The sequence below is a fragment of the Lissotriton helveticus genome, chromosome 1_1 (assembly GCF_964261635.1).
Source record: "Lissotriton helveticus chromosome 1_1, aLisHel1.1, whole genome shotgun sequence".
Taxonomy (NCBI): Eukaryota; Metazoa; Chordata; class Amphibia; order Caudata; family Salamandridae; genus Lissotriton; species Lissotriton helveticus.
This window is the reverse complement of record NC_136057.1, coordinates 310,570,781-310,597,094: the sequence shown is the minus strand read 5'-3', so window position 1 is coordinate 310,597,094 and position 26,314 is coordinate 310,570,781. Positions and strand designations below refer to the sequence as shown.

General features: G+C 48.2%; 1 protein-coding gene across 9 annotated transcripts in view; it reads left to right on the top strand.

The window, feature by feature from the left end:
- CNOT4 (CCR4-NOT transcription complex subunit 4) overlaps positions 1-26,314 on the top strand; it is a 681,024-nt gene that overhangs the window by 90,262 nt on the left and 564,448 nt on the right. For all 9 annotated transcript variants that reach the window (XM_078671728.1, XM_078671694.1, XM_078671703.1 and 6 more), the window contains one exon: positions 14,536-14,806. In XM_078671728.1, the coding sequence (XP_078527854.1) occupies positions 14,633-14,806 (174 nt within the window). In that variant the 5' untranslated portion in view covers positions 14,536-14,632. The remainder of the gene's footprint in view (positions 1-14,535; positions 14,807-26,314) is intronic.

The window sequence follows — 26,314 nt, the reverse complement described above, 5'->3', positions numbered from 1 at the left end:
CCCCGCGCCCAACTCCGGGGTGCCTACCTATCCTCCAAGATCCCAATTTACCCCTCGAAGTGTTGGTCGCTCCTGAAGAATCACCGTCCCGAGCCTGCAGCCTTTGTTCACTTTCCAAGATCTCCATTAACTAACATTTAGCGCCCGACGGCTCAAAAGCCCCCTGCACCCAGCCGCCCGAGTGCGTCTGGTAGAGCAAACCTTTGTCCTAATCTACTTCCCCATTTGCCCCCAGCTCCCACAGCCGCGTGGCCTGCATGCCAGCAGCCACCAACCAAATGCCCCCTGCCTCTCATTGGATAACACTCTGCCTAACTACCTCTGCATCTGGCTGCCCCTGTGCCACTGATGGTGTATCAACTGTACCTACCTGACCCTGGCAGACCCCTGAGTCTATGCCCAGAACCTTCTCTGCCCGTCGAGTACTTATCCAAAAGCAGATAACTCATTTTTCTTCCACAGGCTAATATTGACTGGTGTGGAGCTTTGAAACGTTAAAATATTCATCTAAAATCAGCTGAACAACAAATTCCGATTTACTCACCTGTTATCAGGAGAGAACCCAGTGCTTAATCTTTTAGCCCAGCACTGACCCTGAAAAATAATCCAACCGTACTTACCAGTAACCTGAATTTCCTTCCATAGGGATCCATTGTCTAGTTTTCACCAGAAAAGTTTCTAAGTGCCGATTTTCAGAAACTACAAATATTCCTTAAAAATCGCTTGTATGACTTAAACGTATTCTTTTAACTGTTTACAGGAGATGCACCAGGGCTGGTTCCAGGATCCAACCCCGAGTAAGAAAAAGTTATCATAACACTACTTACCTGCTAAGTGAATTTCCTCCCGTAGGATAACATTGGTGATTGTATGTGAAAACGTTTTTAAGTGTCAACTTTTAAAATACAATAATATTCCTTAAAAATCACTACTGTTACCAAAACGCTTTTACTTAACTGTTTACAGGAAATGTCCCTGGACTGAATCTAGGATCCAGTCCTGTGGTTAGAAAAGTAATCAACAAAGTAACTAATTGCGTTTAACTAGAAATTCCCATTGAGCTCAATGTTGCATTGTGTTTGAAATTGTGTTGCCTATTGCAGCAACTGTAACTATTGTAATCAAAAAGGCTATTGCCTATTTGAAAAGTATTTAACTACAGTAACTCATTCTGAGAAAGTATATTTTGATACCTTGTTAATTCTAAAATAAAACTATATCTTTTGATACAAAACAATTGGCCTAGAGTTTAGTTATTGAGTGTGTGAGACCATTTGCTGACTGAGTGTGTACAAAAAATGCTTTACACTGTCCTCTGATACTGCCTTACTGCTCGACCAAGCTACTACTTTAGAGAGTAAGGTTATATCTAACTTTAACCTCTGCCAAACGTCTGGTGACTGTGGACTCTTTACACACTGTACCTTACCTTGGTCCAGTATATACAGAGCCACTTTCTTACAGTGGGTGCTTAGGCTAAGTGCACTGAAGTCCCAGCCCCGGAGTGTGCCTGTGATTGACAGCTCAGGTCAGCTTCTTTTCCAAGGCAAGCGATGTGATTGGATTGGAGCCGTCTGATGCATCTCTTTGCTGCACAGCAAAAGCCAGTCTCAGATTGGGTTTTTAAGCAGATTGTCATGTAAAAATTTGAGTTCCGCCCAACTACACCACCACCTGGACCCCTGCTTCCCACAGGACCTTAAAATAGTGCTCTCTACCGTTGCAGGTCAAAAGATATATCGCTGGTCACACAATAGAGCATTGGGGATAGCAGACTACACCCTCTCGCCTAATCAAAAGGCCCCCCCCCGCCCTTAATAATCACTTGGAAAAGATTTTGTGGTGAAAAGGAGAGAAATGAATAAAACATCTTCTTAAGCACTTCTGAGGCACAGCTTTTAAGTTAATTATCTATGTTAACACTTATGTTATATCCTATATAGAAAATGCTTACCTGAAAGTTTTTTAAGGTACTAGGCGCCCTGAGGACTTATTTAAGTTTCACATTATGCCCCTGCCCCCTCCCTCTTCCCTGTCTATCTGTTTGATTTGTTTTTTTAGGTCTCGCCTAGCGTTGCTGCGCTCATGCGTAGCTTTCTCGGCGTGATTTATTGCCTAGAAGGACTTTCAGAAGAGGGCCTAAAGCCCTGCCCGTCATTTCCATTGGCCGGCATCACCATTTATGCTAAACGGACACCTGCCATTGGAAATGAGTGTTTTTGGTTGCCGCCCTCTCCCCAGCGAGCCGGACTGTCTCGCCTGCTTCACGGCTGTCGTGAAGCACTTTCTTATCTTTGTGGCCATGTGTTTAAACACATGGCCCCATAAAGACAAGAGATCCCCATGCTCCGGTGCGATCCTCATTCGCTTTCGGGACCACGCTTGTCATCATTATCTCACAAGACCTCTTGCATTTGGTTAAAGGCTATAATGCTGCATTATACATAATACAAATCTATGCCATTGTTAGGGTACCATGACAACTGACTCAAATCACTAGTGACGTCGTCATGGTGGATGGAGGGCATCAATGTTTCTAAGTTGATGTTAAAAAAACAGTCTGTTTTTATAAGGGCTTATCAATGCCTTGGTATAATCTGCAGTACTGTGGTGAAATGATTCCTCGTGTTAATAAACAGACTGTTTTTGAATTCTGAACAGACTCTGGCTTTTATTTCCATGACATCGTTTGTGTGTTTAACGTGCCAAATATTTTCGATGTTTATTTGGTGCACGGACTCTCTGAGGCAAGCCCGGCTTTTCAACGCTCTGCTCTGGCTCCCTCTATTAATTTGTTGACCCGGCCACCTCTGATGTTATACCATTTACACCCCCCGACCCCTCCCCACTACCATCCCCCACTTCACCTCAGAATACAGTGTGGTATGCTCTCAAAGGTAGAATCCTGCCTGCAGCCCTCTGCCCCTCCCCCCCAGCGGTGTGCACGTTTAGTGCCAGCCTGCAGCCCTCCTTCCCCAGTGGTGTGCACGTTCAATGCCAGCCTGCAGCCCTCTGTCCCACAGATGCGTGGAAGCTCATTGGGAGCCCACAGCCCTCTCGCCCCCTCCCCACCCGCAGAAGTGTGCACGTTCAGTGCCAGCCTGCAGCCCTCTGCCCTCAGAGGTGTCCACTTTCAGTGCTACCCGCAACCCTCTGCCCCCAGCAACCGGCACATTCAGTGCCAGGCTGCAGCCCTCCTTCCCCAGTGGTGTGCACGTGCAATGCCGTGACAGCTCGCAACCCTCTGCCCCCCCTACCCCAGTGGTGTGCACGCTCAGTGCAGTCCTTTGTCCCACTCCTTCCCCAGCGGTGTGCACGATCAGTGGTAGCCCGCAGCCTCTGCCACCCCTCCCAGTGGTGTGCACGCTCAGTGGTAGCCCGCAGCCTCTTCCCCCAGCGATGTGCACGCTCAGTGGCAACCTGTAGCCTCTACCCCTCCCAGCGGTGTGCACGCACCCGGGTGAACCCGCTTTACCCTCGCCCCAGCGGTGTGCCATGTGCACACGGCCCTGTGCCCCCCTCCTCATCCCAGTAGTGTGCACGCTCATTGGCAGCCCGAAGGCCTCCCCCCCCCCTCCCCCCTCATTTCCCCCCTCCTCCCTGTGGTGTGCACGTTCAGTGCAGCCCGGAGCCCCTGACCCTCCCCCGCCCCAGTGATGTGCACGCAGAGTGCCAGCCTGCAGCCTCCACCTGCCTGCAGTCGCAGACTATTGCGCATGGTGCACTCATTTCCCGGAGCAGCCTGTCTCTCGCTGCGCTCTCCCAGGCGTACACCCTGCCTTCCCAGACTATAATGTAAGGTTGAACCATGAGTCTAACACAGGGTTTGTCCTGGAAGTTAGCCCTTCCAGTACGCACTACTAGACTGCCTGCTTTGTATTCTAGCACCCATGCAAAGTTAAACAAGCATTTGCAATGCAATAGGTCTCGCAGTGACGCGAGTTTAAGCAATTGGCATTGTAAATTACAATGCCTTTTATTTGTTTTTAAAAAGAAAACAAAAATAAAAGGCATTGTTATTTGCAATGCCAATAGCTCAAACTTGCGTCAATGCGAGACCTATTGCATTGTAAATGCTTGTTTAAACTTTTAATTGGGCACTCTGGAAACATTCAACTATTCCAGCCTTTCATAAATAAAGCAGCAAGTCTGATTCTTGGATTGTATCCATTAATTGTCATCCCAGTCAGTTTAGTATTATCAAATGAAACCTCTGCAATTAAGGGTATGTAGGGTCTATTTTTATTTTTTTTTAGAATTAAAAAAGCTTAAGTCAATATATGTCAAGTATCCTCTGGGTTCTGTAGTTTGTGTCTGTACTTTAAGACGTGGACAAATATTGTCCACACCTTCTATATTACAATACCCAAGTGAATACATAAGGTTGAGATGGGCTTGACATGCTTTGTAACCTTGTCTACACCAATTAAGGTTTGTGGAACAGAACCGTGGAATTTCCCTGGTTTCCACATGCATTGAAAGCATTGTTTCCTGCCTACATTGAATTAATTAATAAATGAATACGAATTTTAATGCGCTATAGTGACCCAAAAAGGTATTCTCGTGCTGGAGGAAGAGATTGACTGGATCATTGCCCTAGAAGATTGAGTAGTAGTGGATGCTGTAAATAGTCCTTTCAGATCCTTGTGAAAAGCTGAGTTTACTCTTATATACCAACAGTACTGGGGCAAAGGGATCCAAATGTTCCCAAACTACAGGGGCACCAAACAGTCAAGTTAACATTCTTGAAAGGCTAGTGAGTTACAAGAAGCGTTCTCTGACTACTATTTATATATTGATAAGCAGAGGGACTGTGATTGCTGTGTGTGCAAGCAGTATCCTCAAAGAATCGTGCCCTATTAATGCGTACTGGTATTAGCAGTTTAAGAGACCAACACTAATAGAACGAAGTAAAGGGCTGCTTAGCCAGCAGATGAAAATGAAGGGCATGGGTTTGTTGTAAGGGTAATTTTCAGAAAGACCAAATACAATTAATGTGGCTTTATCTGTCTGCATTATATTTACCCGACCATAAAGTGTTTACATTTTTCTTCTGTAGTTTTGTTTGTTGTCTGAAAAGGAATACAGAAAAGTTAATGTTGCAAGAATGTAAAAATGATGATCCTCCCTTGACTGTGTTTCAATAGGAGTGTATACCCGTGCCATTTTTATAAACCGGAGTATGTTTAGTCTTATCGAGCATTAGTTTTCCTTTCATGTTTGCTTTCCCCATCTTCTCAAACATGATTCGACAGATCCACCACCATTTGAGCCAAATATAAGTTTGCTTTTTGTAGGAGCTTTCTATCTCTGCTCAGAGCTGCTCTGCTAGTTCCTTTAATGTTTGTTCTAGTTGTAACAACCCTATCTGCTACAATCTGTGAGATTCTATGTAGCAAAATATGTTTGTAGGCTTTAATATAGAGTAATAAAATACACTTAAATGCCTATTGTCTTTGACATATTCTTTAAACAATAAATACGTATGGCTTAATGCCTTTATCACAGCTTTTCAAAGCAAACAGATCAGGCCTATAGCAGTGATCATTGGCTTGCCCAAAAAGCAACTCAGTCCTGATGTATCGAGTAAAGGTTTTGCCGTAAAGCAGTGTTATTGGCCTAACGGCTAAGGCGCTCAACCTCGGACCTGGGGAACTGGGTTCGAGTCTCGGTAACGACGCCAAAAAACCCCTGTGATTCTGGGCAAATCACTTAATCTCCCCGTGCCTAAAATGAAAGTGTGTCCTCATGTAACGTAACTGGTGCTATGTAAAGCGCTCTGATAACTGATTCGGTTCGGTTCTAGTTTGCGCTATATAAAACTCAAAAAAAAAAAAAACCTGTATTCATGGGAAACAAAATGCAAGTGAAGCCTACATTCTTCTATAAGTAGTTTTCTGAAAGCTCTTTTACATTTTTCTTTGCTCATCACAAGTTCAGGTGACAACTACACTGTGAAGACCGACCTAAAAAGCCATGTAGGCTAGTGTAGCCCTGGCCATTCCATACATCTAAACATTAAACTAAACTCTGAAGTTAATGATGGAAGGGGAGGGTGCTGTGTCTGCAATGCATTTCTTATGACTGCCCTCCCCATCTGTGCTGCTCCCAGAGAAAAACAAACACTGCAGATCGCCTTGTTATCAAATACGCTTTAACAGCATTACAGTGCCATGTGTGTACCCCTAGTAGAAATTCTTGTGGACAGAAGGATGGGCTTTTATTTGCTTAAGTTAAGTAAAAATATATTGGCCCCTATGTTGAGCAGTAGTGATACTTTTTGAGGTGGGGATGGGGGGGTGGGGTGATGGAAGAACTGCTGGAAGATTGGCAGCCCGTTGCCAAGCTGGTTGTTCGTAGTGGTTGGTTGTGGGAGGTGAATTTGTTGGCCATGTATTACTAGAAGTTGATTTGTTCCATTCTCTGCGCCTTATACCTGTATCTAGGTTTTTTGAGTAATTAGACACTGATATAAGACAAACCCTGCTTTATATAATGGATGCATACAACCTGTGAATGGAAAGCATGAGGCGATATCAGTCTAAATACTTGGGTACTATGCATTTTGTTTGCACTCACATTCCTCCTTTTACATTTTTTTCCTGGGACCCCGATTTTTCTATAGTTGAGTATTAAATGACCTATTGCCTTGGTGTTTTTTAACAAGTGAACTGAAAAAACATTTGTGATTAAACACACGTATGTCTTTTAACTGACCCATGTTAGGGTGACTTTGAGCCAGTATTGGGTTTCAACCTCCTAGTGCCACTCATTCTGGGACTTAAATACTGGCTTGAAAGTCACCTTTATGACTTTTGACTGGTTGACTGCTGTGCTAGAGGTAGAGAGCTGAAATTGTTTGGCTTTATTTGAGGCTTTTATTATGTGCTTTAATCGAATCAGTGAATGGGAGGTTGTAAAATCATGCTTGGGTTTGGCTCCACATAGAGCAGAAAAAGCTCCAAAACACCATGTTTGGCACCATAGGGGAGCAGGCCACGTCACACCTTCATGTATGTACGAAAAATTGTACATTTAATGGGATCCTTGTACAACCTGATTTGGATCGAGCTTAATTGTACAGCAACTCCAATAAGTAGTGCTCTTATCAAATAATTTGTCGAGAATGGAGGAAGTATGAATAATGTAAGTAGTTGCACCAGTATGATCAGAGGGTGAATCGACACCTCTTCGCTGTAGCTGGGTTAACGCTGTGTGCGCAGTGAGTCAGCGTGAGATCTGTCAGCACCGTTTCAGAGGTCGCCAACAGTGCTGACTCGGAAACATACAACAGCTAAACACCGCATTGCATTGTGCTAAAAAAAGGATATTTAAGTGGGTAGCAATAGAGATGGTATGTCCTTTAATGTACTTTCCACATCAGTAACCTCCAGAATTTCCTACTGAGGTACTTTTTGACCAATCTGTGAGCTAGGAGAGCATTTTGTTTAGAACATATTATATCAAGCCTTTATCTCTCACTAATTTGTCCAATAGTGGGGAACTCGCTCTTTTGCTGGGGTGTCGACGCGGTTCACAGAGCACGGTGGTCCTTTGTGTGCAAAATGTTTTTACTAGGGCACCATATACCAAGATAAGTTTGAAATACTTTGAGCATCATTCTACGAGATGCACTCTTCTGTATTTATTGGTCCCTCCCCACACTTTAAATGTTTCCCTTGAACCATTAGTTATGCTGTCTGAGTATGCAGATAATTTTTCATGACACTTCACTTTCTCGCATGTTTTGAAAGCAGTTTGAGACTGGCGTGATCTGGCCAGCATTCTTATTGTGTAGTATAATATTGAGTGTACCTCAAGACTAGGTACTTGGAGATAGAATGTCGGTTTTCCTAGTAAAGGGATAAAATAGGCTGAAGGAAAAAAGAAATCTGATACCCTTAAAATAATTATCCAGTATTAGGGGTGTCTTTCATAGATTCACATGCCTGAATCATTCCCCGTCGTCGAGACGGGAGCCTCCGGTACATAAAAAAGTAATGTCCTATAGACATACATAGAGAAAATAGGCCTAAGGGTCTCACCTTAGTAGCCTTTCTTTGTCCCTATGCAAAAAGGACCAAACTCTCACAGTCAGCCAATCAGCTCCGACCTCCCTCTAGAACCTTCCTGGGAGGAGCCTCAGTCCCTCAGATTTTCTACCGCACGTTGTGCTAGGGAGTCTCCAGCCTGAGCTCTTCTCAGGATTCCTTATAAATCATCTACTTTCCTTTGAAAAGTGAATCTTCATTCTACAATCTTCAAGGACTACTTCAGTAACACTTTGAGGCAGTAAGTGTTTTCTTTCCACTGCTTTCTTCGATGTCTGAATCCCAGAAGAAAGCCCTTTTCAGGGCCTGCTCTTCATGTGGGAAGAAAAGGCTCCATGTGGATGATAAGCATACCTTATGCTTATATTGCCTTTATCCGGACCACGTCCCTGCAGACTGCAAAATATGTAGGTCTTTCCCTAGAAAGACCGTGAGAGACAGGGAAGGCCGCCTTCTCATCTGGCTCGACAGACTCCAGGACAGAGACACTCTGGAATCTTCCGAAAGTAGTGTCTCTAAAACCTCAGCAGTCTCTCAAAAGAGGCCAAGGGTAACTTCCCCTGGCCCCTCAGACACCCCTCCTAGGAAGACCGCCAAGAAGTCTTCAGAGGCAAGATCTACGACATCTTCTGTGTCTGTTAAGGATACTCAGACTTTTAAAAAGCCTGCTCAGGCATCTAGCAGACCTGCCCAGAGGACTACCTCAGTAACTACCACGGTGTCGACGACGTCAGCGTTGTCTCTTTCACCGTCGACGATGACATCTCCATCATCGCCATCGACAGGTAGACCTATTTCCTCTGTTTTACTGCTGAAATCGTCGACGACAAAGACCCTGTCGACGTCGAAGACTACGCCGTCGACGAAAACTACGCCGTCGACGACGATAACGAACCTATCGACGACGACGAACCCACCACCGACAGCCCCGACGACGACAGCATCGACGAGGGCATCGACGACGAAGACGTCGACGACGAAAACGTCGACGAGAACGACATCGACGACGGGCTCGCCGTCGACGAGTGCACCGACGACGTCACGGTCGTCGACGACCAAATTGCCGTCTACGGAGATTCCGTCGACGAGGACCCTACCGTCGACGAAGGACTCGTCGTCGTCGACGAAGTTAAAGACGCCGTCGACGGAGGACTCGTCGTCGACTAAGACGCTTCCAGACACATGGAAGAAAACCAAGCTCGTGGAGGTGTCATCCCTCACGCTACCACCGTCGACGACGCCTTCGGCGGCTTCCACCTCCAGTCCTGCGTTGGGCAAGACTACTAAGCCGCATATTACGCCGGAGACCACGTCTCCAAGCAAAGTGGAGATGCAACCGCCTAACGAAATCTTCCAGAGTGAAGACTCAGAAGAGGATGACCACCTGGGCCCCGCTACTTCCATCTCGGACCTACTTGTCAAATGCCAAAGCACTGACGAGGAGGTAGAGGAATTCTCTTACCAGGAGCACTCCGTCCACACTAAAGTCAGCACGGAGGTTACCCCCATGATATGCCTACCTGCTGCTCTGGTGAAAGACCTGAAATTCCTTGTACAGGATTACAAACAATGCTTCCCGGACGCTGACAGTAGAGATCAGCCGCCTCTCGTTCATAACCCAGCGGCAGCCCCAAAACCGTCTCGACCTCCCCCTCAGGCCCACCATGAGAAGATTCAACTTCAGGAGGTAGTGTCGTCAGACGAGGATGAGGAGGAGGAAGAATTGGAGGAAGGAGAGGTCCAGGAGGCCCACTCTACCCATGATGAGGAGTATGAATATGTGGCGTCCTCACCAGCATCGCCCCAACCGCGCCATGCGGACTTGCCGCCGGTAGACATAGGCGGCTTCCATAAAATTGTGGAAAGAGCGGCGAAGAGATTCCATATGGCTATCGAATCCACAGAAACTGAATGCTTCTTGCACGATTTTTAGGAGCAGACTCAAAAGACGACTAAATCTATTCCAATAATAGAATTTCTATGGGAACAAGGCAAGAAAATAATGCTGACGCCCGCTTCTGTGTCTGCGGTTGTTCCGCGCCTAGACAAAAAATACAAAGCCCCACTGTCTGCAGCGGTTTGCCTAAATGGGCACCCTAAACCGGATTCAGTGGTCACACAAGCGGCCCAGAAACACTCCCGCAACCCTTCTTTCCCGCTGTCCGCTCCTCCGGACAAAGAAGGAAGAAAACTGGACACGATCGGCAAAAGGTTCACCACGACTTCGGCCATGACCGTCAAGGTGGCCAACTCCATTGCCCTGTTGGGGCGTTATAATCGCCAACTCTGGGAAGACATAGCCCCATATTTGTCAGACCTGCCGGACACAGTCCATGGGGAAGTCCAGGCTCTACTAGTGGAGGGTCAATCTTCAGCAGCCGAAATAATAGACTGTGCTATCGATGCGGCCATGACTGGCTTTCGTCAACTTGCTGGAGCTGCGGTCCTACGCCGTCAGGGATGGCTTAAAGCGACGTCGTTCCGCCAGGAGGTGCAGTCCAAGGTCTTGGACATGCCCTTCGATGGCCAGCACCTTTTTGGGTCCAAAATCGATGAGGCATTGCAAACCATGAAGAAGGACACGGATACGGCAAGGGCTCTGGGTACCTTACAGTCCCGGAACCAGTCCTTTCGAGGCAACAGATCCAGAGGACAGTCCTCGTATCGAGGTTCCTATCAGAATAGGTCCTCGTACTCCTATACTAACAAAGGTCAATACCAACACAAGCAACCTCAAGGCCGTCAATCATCCTATGGACGATCTAACTTCAGAGGCAAGAATACAAAGAGGGGCACTGGCGGCCGCCAGTGACGAGCTACTCCAGCCAGTCCAGCCACCCTATCCCTCCTTACAAATTGGAGGAAAATTGACCCATTTCCTCAACAATTGGCAACTCATAACCACGGACAGGTGGGTTCTCCAAATTATACGTTTTGGCCATTCCCTCGAATTCACCACCATCCCTCCCAGGACTCCTCCTCGCAGGCGGGCGCACAAAAACTTACGCCTGCTTCTCCAGGAAATTTCTGTAATGCTGAAGAAAGGAGCTATCGAGCGCGTTCCGGCACCCCTGAAGGGGAAGGGCTTTTACTCCCACTTCTTTCTTGTACGCCAGAAAGAGGACAAGTGGCGGCCCATTCTGGACCTCCGAGCGCTCAACGTCTTCCTACGAAGCCAATCGTTCAGGATGGTGACGATTCAAGAAATACTAGGCATTCTAGAAAAAGGAGATTTCATGACATCCTTGGATCTCCAGGATGCCTACTACCACATTCCCACTTAAGTGTCACAGAAAATTCCTGAGGTTCGAGGTTGCAGGGCAACATTATCAATTCAAGGTACTACCGTTCGGCCTCAAATCCGCGCAGCGGATTTTCACAAAGTGCCTTGCACCAGTGGCAGCTTTCCTGCGTCAAATGGGTCACCAGGTCTTCCCCTACCTAGACGACTGGCTGGTGAAAGCACCCTCAGAGGAAGACGCAGCCAAATCCTCCAACGCCTGCACAAATCTTTTTCAGAGGCTGGGATTAACCCTCAATCTCAAGAAATCCTGTGTCGTCCCTACGACAAAAATTACCTTCCTCGGAGCAACCTTGGACACAGAGCGCGCAAGAGCCTTTCCCTCGAAGGAAAGGACAGACAAGATATTGTCCTTGGCCACGGCTGTGGCGACCAGGACACACCTGAAGGTCCGGGCCTATACATCCCTCCTGGGCATGATGTCCTCCTGTATACTCCTCGTCCCTCACTGCAGACTCAGAATGCGCCCGTTGCAGGAGGCGCTCGCGAGCCAATGGACTCAAAGTACTGGCTCTTTCGAGGACACTGTCTGGATAACACCCAAAATGACCAAGAGTCTAACCTGGTGGAGGCGTCGCAAAAATCTGACCGTAGGACTGTCATTTCTCCTTCCGGCAACACCTCTGGTGATCACCACGGACGCTTCCCTGGAGGGATGGGGAGCTGTCCTTCAGGACCTTCGGATCAGCGGCAAATGGGACACTCAGGAAAAACAGCTTCATATAAACCTTTTGGAGCTGAGAGCCGTGTATTTGGCACTACAGGCCTTTCTACCACGCATCCAGCACTCCCCAGTGCTCGTCAAAACGGACAACACCACGACGATGCACTATCTCAACAAACAGGGAGGAACGCGTTCGCTCTCTCTATCACGCGAATCGCAGAAGATCTGGAACTGGCTAGTGCTGCAGGGAATCGCACTCAAAGCCGACTATGTGCCGGGCAAGGACAATACCATCGCCGACGCCCTAAGCAGGCAACGATCACTCTCCCACGAGTGGGAACTGAGCGACAGCGCGCTGACTCACATCTTCTCTCAATGGGGAGTCCCAAGAATCGACCTGTTTGCCACCAAGGGGAACGCCAAATGCCCAAGCTACGCAAGCTGGCATCCCCAACAGGGATCACTGGGGAATGCCTTTTCCATCGGTTGGTTCAGCGTGTTTGCGTACGCTTTTCCTCCGTTTCCCATGATCCCGAGGCTCCTCAGGAAGATGAAGGCGGAGCCCTGTACCCTGATCCTGATTGCCCCGTACTGGCTGAGACAACACTGGTTCTCGGATCTACTTCGGCTCTCTATCAAGACACCGATTCGTCTGCGACAGCACCCGAACCTCCTGACGATGTCCAAGGGGCAGGTGCAACACCCGAACCTGCAATCGCTCAGCTTATCGGCCTGGCTCCTGAGCACAGAGAGTTCGGTGGCCTAAATATCCCGCAGGACTGCAGAGATATACTGGCAAAAGCGAGAGCAGACAGTACCAACAAAACCTACTCTCTTAAATGGAAAAGATTCTGCATTTGGTGTTCGGACCAGGGCCTGCAACTGCTGTTCGTCACACCTGAACAGCTATTGCCATACCTGCTGCACTTGGCACGATCAGGACTGGCACATGCATCCATAAAAGTCCACCTAGCAGCTATATAGAGGTTCACCAGAACTTTCACGGGACCTTCCCTGTGGTCCAATAGACTTGTCAAACAATTCCTGAAGGGGCTTTATAGATCCTTTCCGAGGCCTCGGAAAGTCCCCCTCAATGTGGCATCTGAACCTAGTTCTCAACCAACTTATGAGGCATCCCTTTGAACCCATTCATCGGGCATCCATCAAATACGTCTCATGGAAAACTGCACTCTTGCTCGCTCTAACATCGGCCAGGAGAGTGAGCGAACTTCAAGCCCTGTCCATTCAGGATCCATACATGCAATTCAGACAGGACAGAGTAATGTTAAGACCGAACCCAAAGTTCATACCGAAAGTGCCTTCGGACTTTCATCTCAATGAGCCAATAGTCCTTAGGTCTTTCTTTGCAAACCCTTCCACCGCAGCCAAAAGGGCACTCCATTCTTTAGATCTCAAGAGATGTCTAAAGATCTATCTGGATAAAACCAAAGCCTTCAGAAAATCCTCGCAACTATTCGTGGCATACAGCAATCCAAGAATGGGCCTGCCTCTCACGAAGCAAAGCATCTTGAGATGGATTTCCTCAGCGATTGCATTCTGTCATACCAAGGCCGGACGGCCTTTGACTGATCGTGTCACTGCACATTCCACCAGGGCGATGTCCACATCAGCAGCACTTTTCGCTGGAGTGCCGATCCTGGACATATGCAGAGCGGCGACCTGGAAGTCACCGCACACCTTCTCCAGACACTACTGCCTGGATCTCGAACTTCAGAAGGATGCAGCAGTGGGCCAGGCGGTGCTACGCCATCTCTTTCAGTGAGGTGAGCCTTCCCTCATCCCGCCATCCAGGTATGCACATTATCTGCTATTGTGATGCTCTGCTTATGCTGTCTTTTTACATGCTATAGTACAATGTGTGCATTGTCTAACATGCCTGCAGGGCACCTTTCCATCACGAATGTGCATTTCTAATTGCTAGCTACTCTGATTCAGGCATGTGAATCTATGAAAGACACCCCTAATACTGGATAAGAACTGCGTTACTTACCTGTAACAGCAGTTATCCAGTATTGGTGTCTTTCATAGATTCACATGCAACCCTCCCGCCTCCCCTGGGAAGTCTCACATCCCTCTCTCACAATATTACGCCTAACTAGCTGAGTGCGTACGAAAATCTGAGGGACTGAGGCTCCTCCCAGGAAGGTTCTAGAGGGAGGTCGGAGCTGATTGGCTGACTGTGAGAGTTTGGTCCTTTTTGCATAAGGACAAAGAAAGGCTACTAAGGTGAGACCCTTAGGCCTATTTTCTCTATGTATGTCTATAGGACATTACTTTTTTATGTACCGGAGGCTCCCGTCTCGACGACGGGGAATGATTCAGGCATGTGAATCTATGAAAGACACCAATACTGGATAACTGCTGTTACAGGTAAGTAACGCAGTTCTTCTACCACATGCCGTCCGAGCTCCATGTCGGAACAAATTTTATTTAAAGTACAGTCGAAATGCCGTTTTTTTTTTGTAGTATCTGATCGATTTCATGTTTTTCTCTTGCAGATCTTCGCATCACTGCAGTTTTAATTTATTCCATAAGAGATTTGGAATCATTGGACTCCTGTGCCTCAGTTTTTTTTCTGATTGGGTTTTGGTGAAGATGTCCCGCAGTCCTGATGTAAAAGAAGATCCCGTAGAGTGTCCTCTTTGCATGGAGCCCCTTGAGATAGACGACATCAACTTTTTCCCCTGCACATGTGGTTACCAAATCTGCAGGTTCTGTTGGCATCGTATCCGCACAGATGAAAATGGACTTTGTCCCGCTTGCAGAAAGGTAACCTTTGTTACAGCGACTAGGCTGTTGGATTGTGAAAATCCATGGAAGTGCTCACACCAACTTCACAGTAAACCTGTGTCCTCCAGTTTGATAGATTTCTCAATTGATAGGCTAGATGGAGTTATTTTGATCTTACTTGTGGAGCACAGCTCTGTTATGAATCCTTGGAGATGTAAACAATGGGGTATTTGAGGATCTTGGTAAAAGGAAGGTATTGGTCTTCATTTGGTACCACCCTCTATCCACTTTATCACTTAAAGTAAGTACCCATCAACCCTACAACTTTGTGATTGCAGAATCAGCCCCCATCCTTACCACGGATTTAATCAACGTCCCTTAGTTTCTCTTCTTGATGGAAATGAGGTAAGCACACACAGTTGTCTGGCGAAAGAATGACACATTCTATGTAGCCCTTTGCACCCTGACAAAGTAAGCATGGCACATAGACTCTTCTGCAAATGAGATTTGTTTACTTTGCTCATCCTAAATCCTCCATTGGCCCCCTCAGGAAATCACGAGGCATGTCTTCATTAGACCCAGGTGGGCGTTTTTGTGTGATTAAATACTTCCTATTATTTGCATGCCAGACAATGGTAGTGAGACTGTGCGGATTCATTTGTTCTAATTACGTTTCTAATTTAAAAATGTTGTCAGGTAAATGTATATTTCCAGTTCCCCTTTGTTTGCCATAATCTAAATTGTTCCTAGATGCCACTAATGCATTTTGGTTGTTTTTAGTCATGACCAGACCTAACGTGTACCTAGTGGCCTGCCTCTTATAGCAGAGAGCAAGTAGAAATTAGAACATGGATTAAATGGTATTCTGAGAGAACACAGGAATTTGTGAGTGTGAGAAGTTGGCCTGATATATGATGCTCACTAGTTCTAGTGATTGCCTTGTATCAGTCCAAACAACCCTTATGGTGATTGGTTGTAAGTCAACCTTATAGACCAGCTATCCTAATGGTAGCATGGACAAAGCAGTCTTAGGCTAAACTCTTTTGGCATGTGAAGCCAGCTGTTTTACCACAATATAACCCCTTGAATACCAGATGAAAGGACACCACACAGGTTGTTATGAAAATAAACCGTCTATTTATTAATAACCACTCCTCTGAACTCTTTATGAGGTCAGAGGGCTAAGCACATGACAATCTCTTACGAAAAATACTACAAGTTGCACAAAATTACAATGGTGCCCTAGGGGCACGACAAACCATATACTAAGTAAGTGGAATGTGAGAGTCGATAAAAGGAATGGAGCTGTCCAGAGGCTGTAGGATCAATGGGACCACGCTACACTAACTTCAGGTAAGTAATAGGAGGCCCACGGAACGCGTGTGCAGAGTGTGAACTCACACGCGAGATGCGTAACAACGTCTATGGACAGTACAGTTCAAGTTTAAGGGGAGTACGGACAATCCTGACTAGGTAGGACAACGACTGTGGAACTGGACACTAGGACAGTTAAACTACCCTTGAGCACCGAAATGCTCTTGTTACCTCATCCACGGACTGCGGGTGCACAGGTGTCAATGTGCGTCGGGTTCTCGCGTTGAAGTCTATGGAGCCTGAAAGAAAAGATGCTGCAGGCGACCAGGAGGAAGATGTCCGGTGCGATCCAAGGGTGGATCGGTGAAGAAGACGACCTGAAAGCAGAGGGGACAATGTTCAGTCACTAGCCAGTGACTGGAGTGGAACCAGGAAGGAACCAGATGTCGACGTCGCGATCAGGTGAAGAGTGGACGCTTGACTCTGCAGCCACGTGGACCAGGAGGTGTCTTCGACGATCAGGATGGAGGCACGAGCTGTCCCACGCAGGCTCTCGCTGTCGGCGGTGTTGGATCCGGAATCGGCGTCAACAGGCCTTGGCAAAGGCAACCCACGCGGTGAGTGGAGAAAGTGTCTGGTGCGGACTAGGAGAGTCCGGGGTGCCCCTCTTTTGGAAGGGAGCAAGGGCCAGTCTGGAGCAACCAGACCAGCAGCAAAGATTCAAAGGTTCGTCGTCTAGGAGGCCACTAGCCAGCCGGCAAGTGACCAGACAACGCGTCGAGCAGCAAACAAGCAGAAGGGCCCCACGCAGATCTCGTGGATGCTGGAGGGCTGATCTTCGGTGCAGGGGCTGCTCGGGGCTGGGGCTTCTCAGTCTCCAAAGCACTTGGTCGAGTTTACCTCGGGAGTCGTGCTGGAAGCGAAGTGCAGGTTCGTTCAAGATGGCCGGTCCCACGTGTCTCATCGCACCCACGGGTCTCAGCTTTGCTGCAGATGTGAGTTGAGGTCGGAGAGGTCTGGGAATCCAGGTCTCGTCGGGCTCTGAAGTCTGGATCCTCGAGGGAAGACGACAAAGTGAAGCCGCTGGACGCTTGATGGTGCCTGCAGTTGCAGGGTGGACACTCCTTGCCCACAAGGGAGATTCTTCAGTCTTCTGTGGAGCAGAACGTCGAAGGCCAGAGTTTCTTCTTGTAGAGTAGTTCAGGATAATCCAATTTGGAATGGGACCAGCTCCTACCTTTATTCTCCTAAAGGGGGCTGCACTACTGACTAGGTCCCTCCCCTGGGTGGGACCAGGAAGGGGGGTGCTACACCCCCTATCCTTTGTCCGGTTTCCCGCCAGAGCTGGGGCTGGGATGCCCCAGCAACTGGTTTGAACCGGTGTATGCACAGGGCACCTTGTGTGCCCCAGGCATGTCTCATTCCTTTCAGGCCTCTCCTCCCCAATACACAAAGTCCTGTCTGGGGTGGTGCTAGCACCTCCCAAGGCAGGAAACCCTTTGTCCAAGCCATCCTCGCTGGAAGGACTTCCAGCAGCAGGAGGTCAGACTTGTGTCTGTGGTGGCAGCGTCCATTTTGTGATGCTGAGGCTCGAGTTAACTTTAACCGGGGTTCACAGTTACATACATGTCGTGTCCCTCTAGAAGGGTGGAATGCTACCCCCGTCGCCAGAATTGGCGAGGGGGTAGTATTCAAAATCGTATGACACCTTACTCGACATATTTTGATAATGTTATACCAGAGTTAGCATTTAACCGCGAGGTTGATAACGCTATACCATATACTCTTAAGTGCATTATCATGGAACAGCTATTAGGACTTGGTTCCGCAAGCTGCAAACGGGCTCAGCTCATGCCAGAGCACCATCTCACATAATTCCAAGCACTCTGCCTTCAGGATTGATAAGGCCTTCCATAGGAGTGACTGATAGGAATATGTGTCCATTTTAGGGTTAGATATAGGTATACTATATCTATAGCAAAGGGTGATTACACCACCTTGCCCCAACTGTCGTGCAGCCAGTTGTGTCGGTTTTAGATGGCCAGCCAGGGGTGGCATAATACATGCTTTAGGCCCTGGGTACACCTATGCCCTGGGTACCTATGGTACACTGAACAGGGACTGATAAGGTGGCCCAGTACCAATTGGTAAATGCACCTAAGGTACATGGTTGTCAATTTAGAGAGAGAACAGCTAGGCTGTGGGTCTGATTAGCAGGCCCACATCCAGGGAAAGCCGTAAACCAGTGAAGCAAAAAGCAAAAATCTGGGGTGACCATAGGATTGCAGACCCCACTCTCCTACAGTGAGGATAATAAAACATTCACCCAAAGCAATGCCAGCTACTGCAGCTCTGGTCACTCAAACCTGTGTATTAAATGTCTTTTTGCAGCAATGGTGCAAACTGTTTATACATACGTACTGCAGGCATGGATACCTTCTTTGAAGTATTAGATTAAGAAAATAATACTGTAAGGAAACCAGATTTTTTCAGGTTTACCACCACCTTTTCGCCCCCATTTTGACTGCTAGATACTGGTGTAATGACTCTGAAATTCCCTGAGCACTTCTAAACTGTACTCCGTGCATGTGCGCTGACCCTTAAATGATGTATGTTTAATTGGCTTGTGCTGTATTGCCATAGGTTAACTTACTTGGAAGTTCCTAGCAGATGATACCAGGGGTATCCAGGGCCTGTAAGTTAGAATATCCCCCCAGGGACTGCAGCACTGGATTGTTTCACCCTGAGTGGGACAACGTAAAACATGTCTCCCACTTCAGACTGGAGGGCAGTTTTTAACTGCTAGCTCGACTTTACAATTAAAGGTAATGGCAAGGATGAAACTTGCCTTTTAAGGTCGAAGAGATGTCTAATTGCGAAAAGACTTCTTGTGGGCATTTTGAAAGCTTCCTAGGTTAGCATTCCGCGTATTGCTTTGCTGTGTTACTTTGCCTTGTAAATTCTATATCTCCGTAACCTGTCAGTGGATATTTTTCGTTGTGCTGTCTAAAAATGCATAACAATAAAATGCATTTTTAGGTCTTGCCTAGCGTTGCTGCACACATGCGCAGCTCGCTTGGCGAGATTTATTGCTAACAAGGACTTTCAGCAGAAGGCTTTAAGCCCCGCCCCTCATTTCCATTGGCTGGCATCACCGTTTATGCTAAACTGTGGCCTGACATTGGAAATGAGGGTTTTTGGTTGCCGACCTTTGGCCTGCCATCTGGACTGGATCGCCTGCTTCACGGCTGTCGTAAAGCACTTTCTTATCTTTGTGGGCCATGTGTTTAAACACATGGCCCTTTAAAGACCAGAGATCCCCATGCTCCGGCTGCAGCACGGTTCTCTTTCACTTTCGGGACCACGCTTGTTTATTTTGAAAGAGAGTAACTGCACTTCCCATGAGAGACCTAATACTTCTATTTGGAGAGTACCAGAATTTTTCTGTAACAAGCGGTACTCTGGTACCGGCACTTCTATTTTTCCATTTTAGTCATCGGATGGTGTTGATCTGAGCTGCCTCCGGGGATCGAACCGGAAGTAGCCGCTCAGGCAGCTTCGCCACAATGCAGCAACAAGAAACTGTGCAGGGTTTCACGCTCGTGACCTGTCGATTACCCCAAAGGGCACTAAGTCATGGATGCGTGAAAGAAGCTGCCAACAGACAGGTGCGCTCCATGCAATAACGCTTTCCACCTGCTTGTTAATAAGTAAATCTATGCCCACTGGATGGCAGTGTTGCCTTTCTCTTAGTTATGCAACAGAGGCGCTCCAGAGAGACTTCAGCCGCGATTTGTAAAAGACAGTGTATCACACACCGGTGTTTCAACGCACCCGCTTTCTCACTGTTTGCCAGCAGGCACAGAGGTGCCAAACTCCGCTACTATAGGAGGCGCCCGACTGCTGCATGCCAATAAAGGGGAGACTCGCTGGTTCCTCCCCTCCTACACACACGGCCGCTATCAGAGGCGTTCCCGCCTCACAGGAGGTGGGCAGAGAGCATGATAGTACAGCACGCTGCTGGGGCGGGGCAGCGCATTCGATCCTGCGCTCCCACGGCAAGACCCCCACATCACAGGAAGTCTGGGGTGCTTCACCTGCATCCAGGGGCTGCAGGCACAGGCATGACAATGAGTGCATGCCTGTCAAATGCATGACACCCTCTGCACCACTTTTCAGCATCATCAAACATGTACCTAACCGTGCCCTCAATGCACGCATTTTTAGTAGAAAGCACCTGCTCCTTTGAAGTCCTGGGTGACCCTCCGTGCAATTTTCTCAGTGCCTCTACTTTGAAATTGCAACCGCTTCCGTTTACATGCACATAGTTTGGCATCACTTCGACTATTTGTGCTTACGTCACCGTTGTAATGATATGCGTGGGCAGGTGCCCATTCATTTGCCTTTCAAACTTTTTTTCCATTTATGTTATCTGTAATGTCTTTATTTCCAATTTTCTAGGAATGAATAGTAGAAACCCCTGCTTAAGCCAGATATACAATTGCAGCGCTAAATTTATTTTATTGTGTGTATGCTCGGGTTGGTTAGTTCTAATTGTTTCTTTGTGTTTTTTCACAGGCAAGAGAAAAATTAAGTCACAAAATATGTCACAAAATAAGTAAAATTTAAAGTTTTTTTCTTGTTATTGAATGTATTAAAGTGAATATTTTTTGGAATATAAGTTTAGTAATAAATGTATGTTTTATTGTTGATTGTTAAGAAGGGCATACACTGGTGGGTAATAAACTGTAATGTTGAAATTAGAATAAGCAGAGGGGAACTAAATACCACGTGCCAGTGTCTGCCGTGGTACTCCAACCATGTTTTCTGTACAGGAATGAACAGCAATGTTTTATTTCTGTTCACAAACATTTACAGGCTGTCGTCCTTTGTTCGAAGCGAAATCATTTTGTCAGTTGCCCGGGGCTTCTTATCTCTGTGTCAAGGCCGGCGCGGGCAGGTTTTCCAGCAGTAATATAAGGCCACAATTGTGAGAGATCAATGACTGGGCAGCCTGCACATCCGTTGTGATTGAATGCTGCAAATAAACAGCGAGCAAGGACACATGTTTTTTGCTATCACTTATACTGAGCTTTCCAAGCCTTTCTGTACTCGCATTGTAAGGTATTGGAATACTTCCGCAAGTTAATGCGCATGCTGCAGCGACCCAACTGCAACCTTTAGGCCGTGGGTTATATTGAATGAGTGCATCCGTTACTAGCATTATGCTAAAAGGACAGTTATTGTTATATGTGGCCGCCTCCTGGCACCACTTCCGGGTTGACATTAATTGCGGCTGCTTACTTCCACCTACCCCTTCAGCCCCTGCTTAGAGGTATTTGTATAGTGTATGCACATGCGCAGGCTGTGCGCTCCCCGACACACACAGTAGAGACCATTATTACTATCACCCAACAAACAATTGTTCACAAGGAACTCATTTGAAAAACAAATGTGAGGAGAGAACAAGGAGTGTTAGTTCCTTGCATACAAGTCAGAATTTGTAGTTAGAACGGCGAATTATATCCTTCTAAAACTGTTATTGTATTGGTTCAATAATGAACTAATCAACTATTATAAATATTAAATCCCACAAACAACAAAAAGATTCTATCAAGCCCACTTCAGACGAATGTCGGCGTAATCTTTATTTTCCACAGAACAATTATAAGAAAAAGAGAAACAATTACTGTGTATTCACACTATAGACACTATATACAAGATGAAAAGTGACTTGTGGTGACTTATGTGCCTCAGAATAGTGACCATAACCAACAGTGATGTATTTATAGTGACTTATAAAAAAAGGGGAAACAGTTGGTTATTGGAATTGTGGGGGAGATCCCGTATGGAATATAGTTTCAATCCGCTTTATTTGAAGTTTCTTCTAATGTCCTAGGACTCTCCCTCCTTTTGTAGTCCATGATGTTTCGACCCTCTCGAGTTACGGGGTCTCTTCAGGACAAGGGGTTCTGGGGACAGTTGATTAAAATAACGAAGGCTAAAGTGAGCTATGATTCGGGACTAACACTCCTTGTTCTATCCTCACATTTGTTGTTCAAATGAGTTCCTTGTAAACAGTTATTTGTTGGCTGATTAGCTATACCAAATTCACAGGGATCAATCAATCAATGAACTTCTAAAGCGCGCTACTTACCCATGAGGGTCTCAAGGCAGCTGTTCGGTGGGGGGGGGGGGGGGGGCTGCTGCTACTGCTCGAAGTGCCAGGTCTTGAGGAGCCTTCTGAAGGTGAGCTGGTCTTGGGTCTGCCGTAGATGGGTGGGGAGGGTATTCCAGGTTTGGCGGCGAGGAAGGAGAAGGATCTGCCACTGGAGGTCGTTCGTTGGATGCGTAGGATGGCGTCAAGGGCGAGGCTGGCGGAGCGGAGCTGGCTGGCGGGGGTGTAGAAGTTGAGTCTGTCGTTCAGGTAGGCTGCTCCGGTGTTGTGCTTTGTGTGCGTGGGTGAGGAGTTTGAAGATGATCCTCTTGTTGACGGGGAGCCAGTGCAGTTCTCTGAGGTGGGAGGTGATGTGGCTGCGGCGGGGGACGTTGAGAATCAGTCGGGCTGAGGCGTTTTGGATGCGTTGTAGTCGTCGCAGGTGTTAGGCCGGAATTCCTGCGTAGAGTGCGTTGCCGTAGTCCAGCCTGCTGCTGACGAGGGCTTGGGTCACTGTTCTTCTTGTTTTGGTCGAGCTCCACTTGTAGATCATGAGAAGCATGTGGAGGGTGTTGTAGCAGGAGGAGGAAATGGCATTGACCTGCTTCGACATGGAGAGTGAGGAGTCGAGGATGAATCCTAGGTTGCGTGCGTGGTCCGTGGGTGTTGGAGTTGCTCCCAGTGGGGTCGGCTACAAGGAGTCGTCCCACGCAGAGGGGGTAGGACCTAGGATGAGGACCTCCGTCTTGTCAGAGTTCAGTTTCAGACGGCTGTTCCTCATCCACTCGGTGACTGCCTTCATTCCCTCGTGGAGGTTGGTTTTGGCTATGTGCGGGTCCTTGGTGAGGGAGAGGATGAGCTGGGTGTCGGCGTAGGAGATGATGTTCAGGTCGTGCTGGCAGGCCACTTGTGCGAGGGGGGCATTGTAGATGTTGAACATGGTCGGGCTGAGGGATGAGCCCTGGGGTATGCCGCAGATGATGTTGGTGGCTTCGTATCGGAAGGGCGGGAGGAGGACTCTCTGGGTTCTGCCGGAGAGGAAGGATGTGGTCCAGTTCAGGGCCTTCTTCTGGATTCCTGCTTCTTGGAGGCGTGTCTTTAGTGTGTGGTGGCAGACCGTGTTGAAAGTGGCCGACAGGTCCAGGAGGATGAGGGCTGAAGTTTTGCCGTTGTCCAGCTGGTGTCTGATGTAGTCTGTGGCGGCGATAAGGGCAGTCTCGGTGCTGTGGTTGCGTCTGAATCCGGACTGGGATGGGTCTAGGATGTTGTTGTCCTCGAGGTGGCGGGTAAGCTGCTTGTTGGCGATTTTCTCGATGACCTTCGCCGGGAAGGGGAGCAGGGAGATGGGCCGGAAGTTCTTGAGGTCTTTGGAGTCCGCCTTGGGCTTCTTGAGGAGGGCATTGATTTCTGCGTGCTTCCAGCTTTCCGGGAATGTCGCTGTGTCGAAGGAGATGTTGATGATCTTCCACAGTTGGGGTGCGATGGTTGCGCTAGCTTTGTTGAAAACGTGGTGTGGGCAAGGGTCTGACTGAGATCCTGAGTGGATGGAGTTCATGACCTTCCGTGTCTCTTCGTCGTTGACATGGGACCAGTAGGTCAGCTGGTTGGTGCAGGTGGCATTCGGGGTGTGGTCTGTTGCGGTCAGGGCGGATGAGGAGTTGAAGCCGTCGTGGATGTCGGCGATCTTGCGATGGAAGAAGGTGGCCAGTAAGTCGCACGGATTTTGCGAGGGTGGGATGTCGTTGGTGTTGGCGCTGGGGGTGGAGAGTTCCTTCACTATGTTGAAAAGTTCTTTGCTGTTGTGTGCATTGTTGTCCAGTTGGGCTTTGAAGGACGATCTCTTGGCTGTTCTGATGAGGTGGTGATGTTTGCGGATGGCGTCCTTGTGGGCTGCGTGGCTGTCTGGTGTGCAGTTGTGGAGCCATTTCTTCTCCAGCTTCCGGCTTCGTTTGGAGATCTGAAGTTCTTCGGTGAACCAGACGGCTTTCTTGCTGAGGTGGTTGATGGAGGGTTTCTTGATCGGGGTGAGGGTGTTGGCGCAGTCGTCGATCCACTGTCTGAAGTTTCGGGCGGCGGTGTCTGTGTCGGTGGGGTCGGTGGGTGGGTTCTGGGCGAGGGTGGAGGTCAGCTTGTCTTTGGTAACTTTGCTCCAGCGGCGAGGCAGCTGTTGGCAGCGGTGGTGCGTGGTTTGTTTTTTGAAGGTGAAGTGGATGCATCGGTAGTCAGTCCAGTGGAGTTTGGTGGTGTGGTTGAAGGCAACGTGGGTGCTTGTGGAGAAGACTGGGTCGAGCGGGTGGCCGGCGGTGTGGGTGGGTTTGGTGACGAGTTGCCGGAGGCAGAGGTTGGCGAGGTTGTTGATCAGGGCGGTGGAGTTGGCGTCGTCGTTGTTGTTCTCGAGGTGGAAGGTCAGGTCCCCGAGGAGGATGTAGTCCGTGGAGGCGAGTGCGTGGGTGCTGGCAAGGTCGGCGACGGGGTCGCTGAAGAGGGCCCGGGGTCCGAGAGGTCTGTAGATGAGTGTTCCTCCGAGGGTGGTGTTGGGGTCGGTGTGGATCCGGAAGTGAGAGTGTTCGACGGATTTGAGGGAGTCGTCTGCGAGGGTGTCGATCTGGAGGGTGGACTTGTGGACGATGGCTATTCCTCCTCCCATCCCATTGGTGCGGTCTCTGCGGGAGATCTTGTAGCTGTCCGGGATGGCTATGGCGATGTCAGGTGCTGAGGAGTCGTTCCACCAGGTCTCGGTCAGGAAGGCAACGTCTGGGGCGGTGGTGTAGAGCAGGTCCCAGAGCTCGACAGTGTGTGGTGGTTGGTTCCATTCCTTGGTGTTTTGGTGGTTCTGTCGCATGTGAAGTTGCAGGTGTGGCAGGAGAGGGGTCCGTGGGTGTGTTTTGGGTCAGCCTGGAAGCAGCGGTGGTCTCTGCCGGAGTTGAGTGTTGGTGTCGTATCGGATTCTGGCGTTGTGGCGTGTGCGGGGTCCAGGGGTTCTGGCGTGAGCGTGGTCCAGGTGCGGACGGGCGTGCCTTCGGCGGGCAAGCGGCGACCCGCTGCGTGTCTGGGCAGGGAGGGAGGACCATCTGGGAGCGGGGTGGCGAGGGGGCGTGGCCGCGGGGTCAGCAGCGGGGAAACAGAGCGGTCACAGAAAACAAAAAGGGGGGTGGGAGGAGCAAAACAGGGCTACAGCGGAAGAAAATTACAAGCAAAGGATACAGAGATATAAAATACGCAAGTGTGAAAAACAGAAAAGGCAAACCAAAATTCAGCACAATGGTCCTGGGGCACAGAAGACTTGAACACACGCAGAGAGCATCAGCAGCGGGGCGAGCACACACAGGTGGTGCTGCTCGGCAATAGGGGGTGCGTCCTGGCCTGCAAGCAATATGGGTTGCTCCTGTTTTTAAGTATTACAATCACAGCTTCCTTCCAAAATCTCTGAAATTTGGCAATAGCTCGACTCTTTCTTTACATGATCCAGGTCGACTTGAACACAGTCTGTAAAATAAAACCATGTGTCCCACAGCAAGCGTGTTTGTGTACTACACAAAGTAAAGCGGAGACCAGTGAAATGCAACCTAGCACTGCGAGTGAACATTTTGTAATGACATTTGCGCCACCTGAAAACAGCAAAAAAGACATTTGCACCAATTGACCACGACAAAAACAGCTTTTGAACCGGCTAGTCTGTGATAATTTCACTGCAAATTTTGGCATCAAAGGCGTGGGCACCCATGAAGGATATCATATGGCCACTGCTTTTGGATAAGAGTGATACACTTAGGGACTGATTATGAGTTTGGCAGTGCGGCGGCGAGTCCGCTCCGCCACAACACCACCAAACCCATGTTCTGGCCGCTTGCCAGATTACGAGTATTTCTCGTGTCTGGTGGGCTTATTTTTAGGTTGAACATTCAAGACTTTAGTATATACTTGTATGTATTCAAAAATAAGAGTCTCCTTTTTCACAGGAAATGATAGTCCAGCACTCCAGAAGGGTTAGGTCACTCTGATCTTTATTTTAATGACAAACATCTACGCGTTTCAGCAGTCTCAGCTGCCTTGTTCACGATGTTGGAGCCCATTAT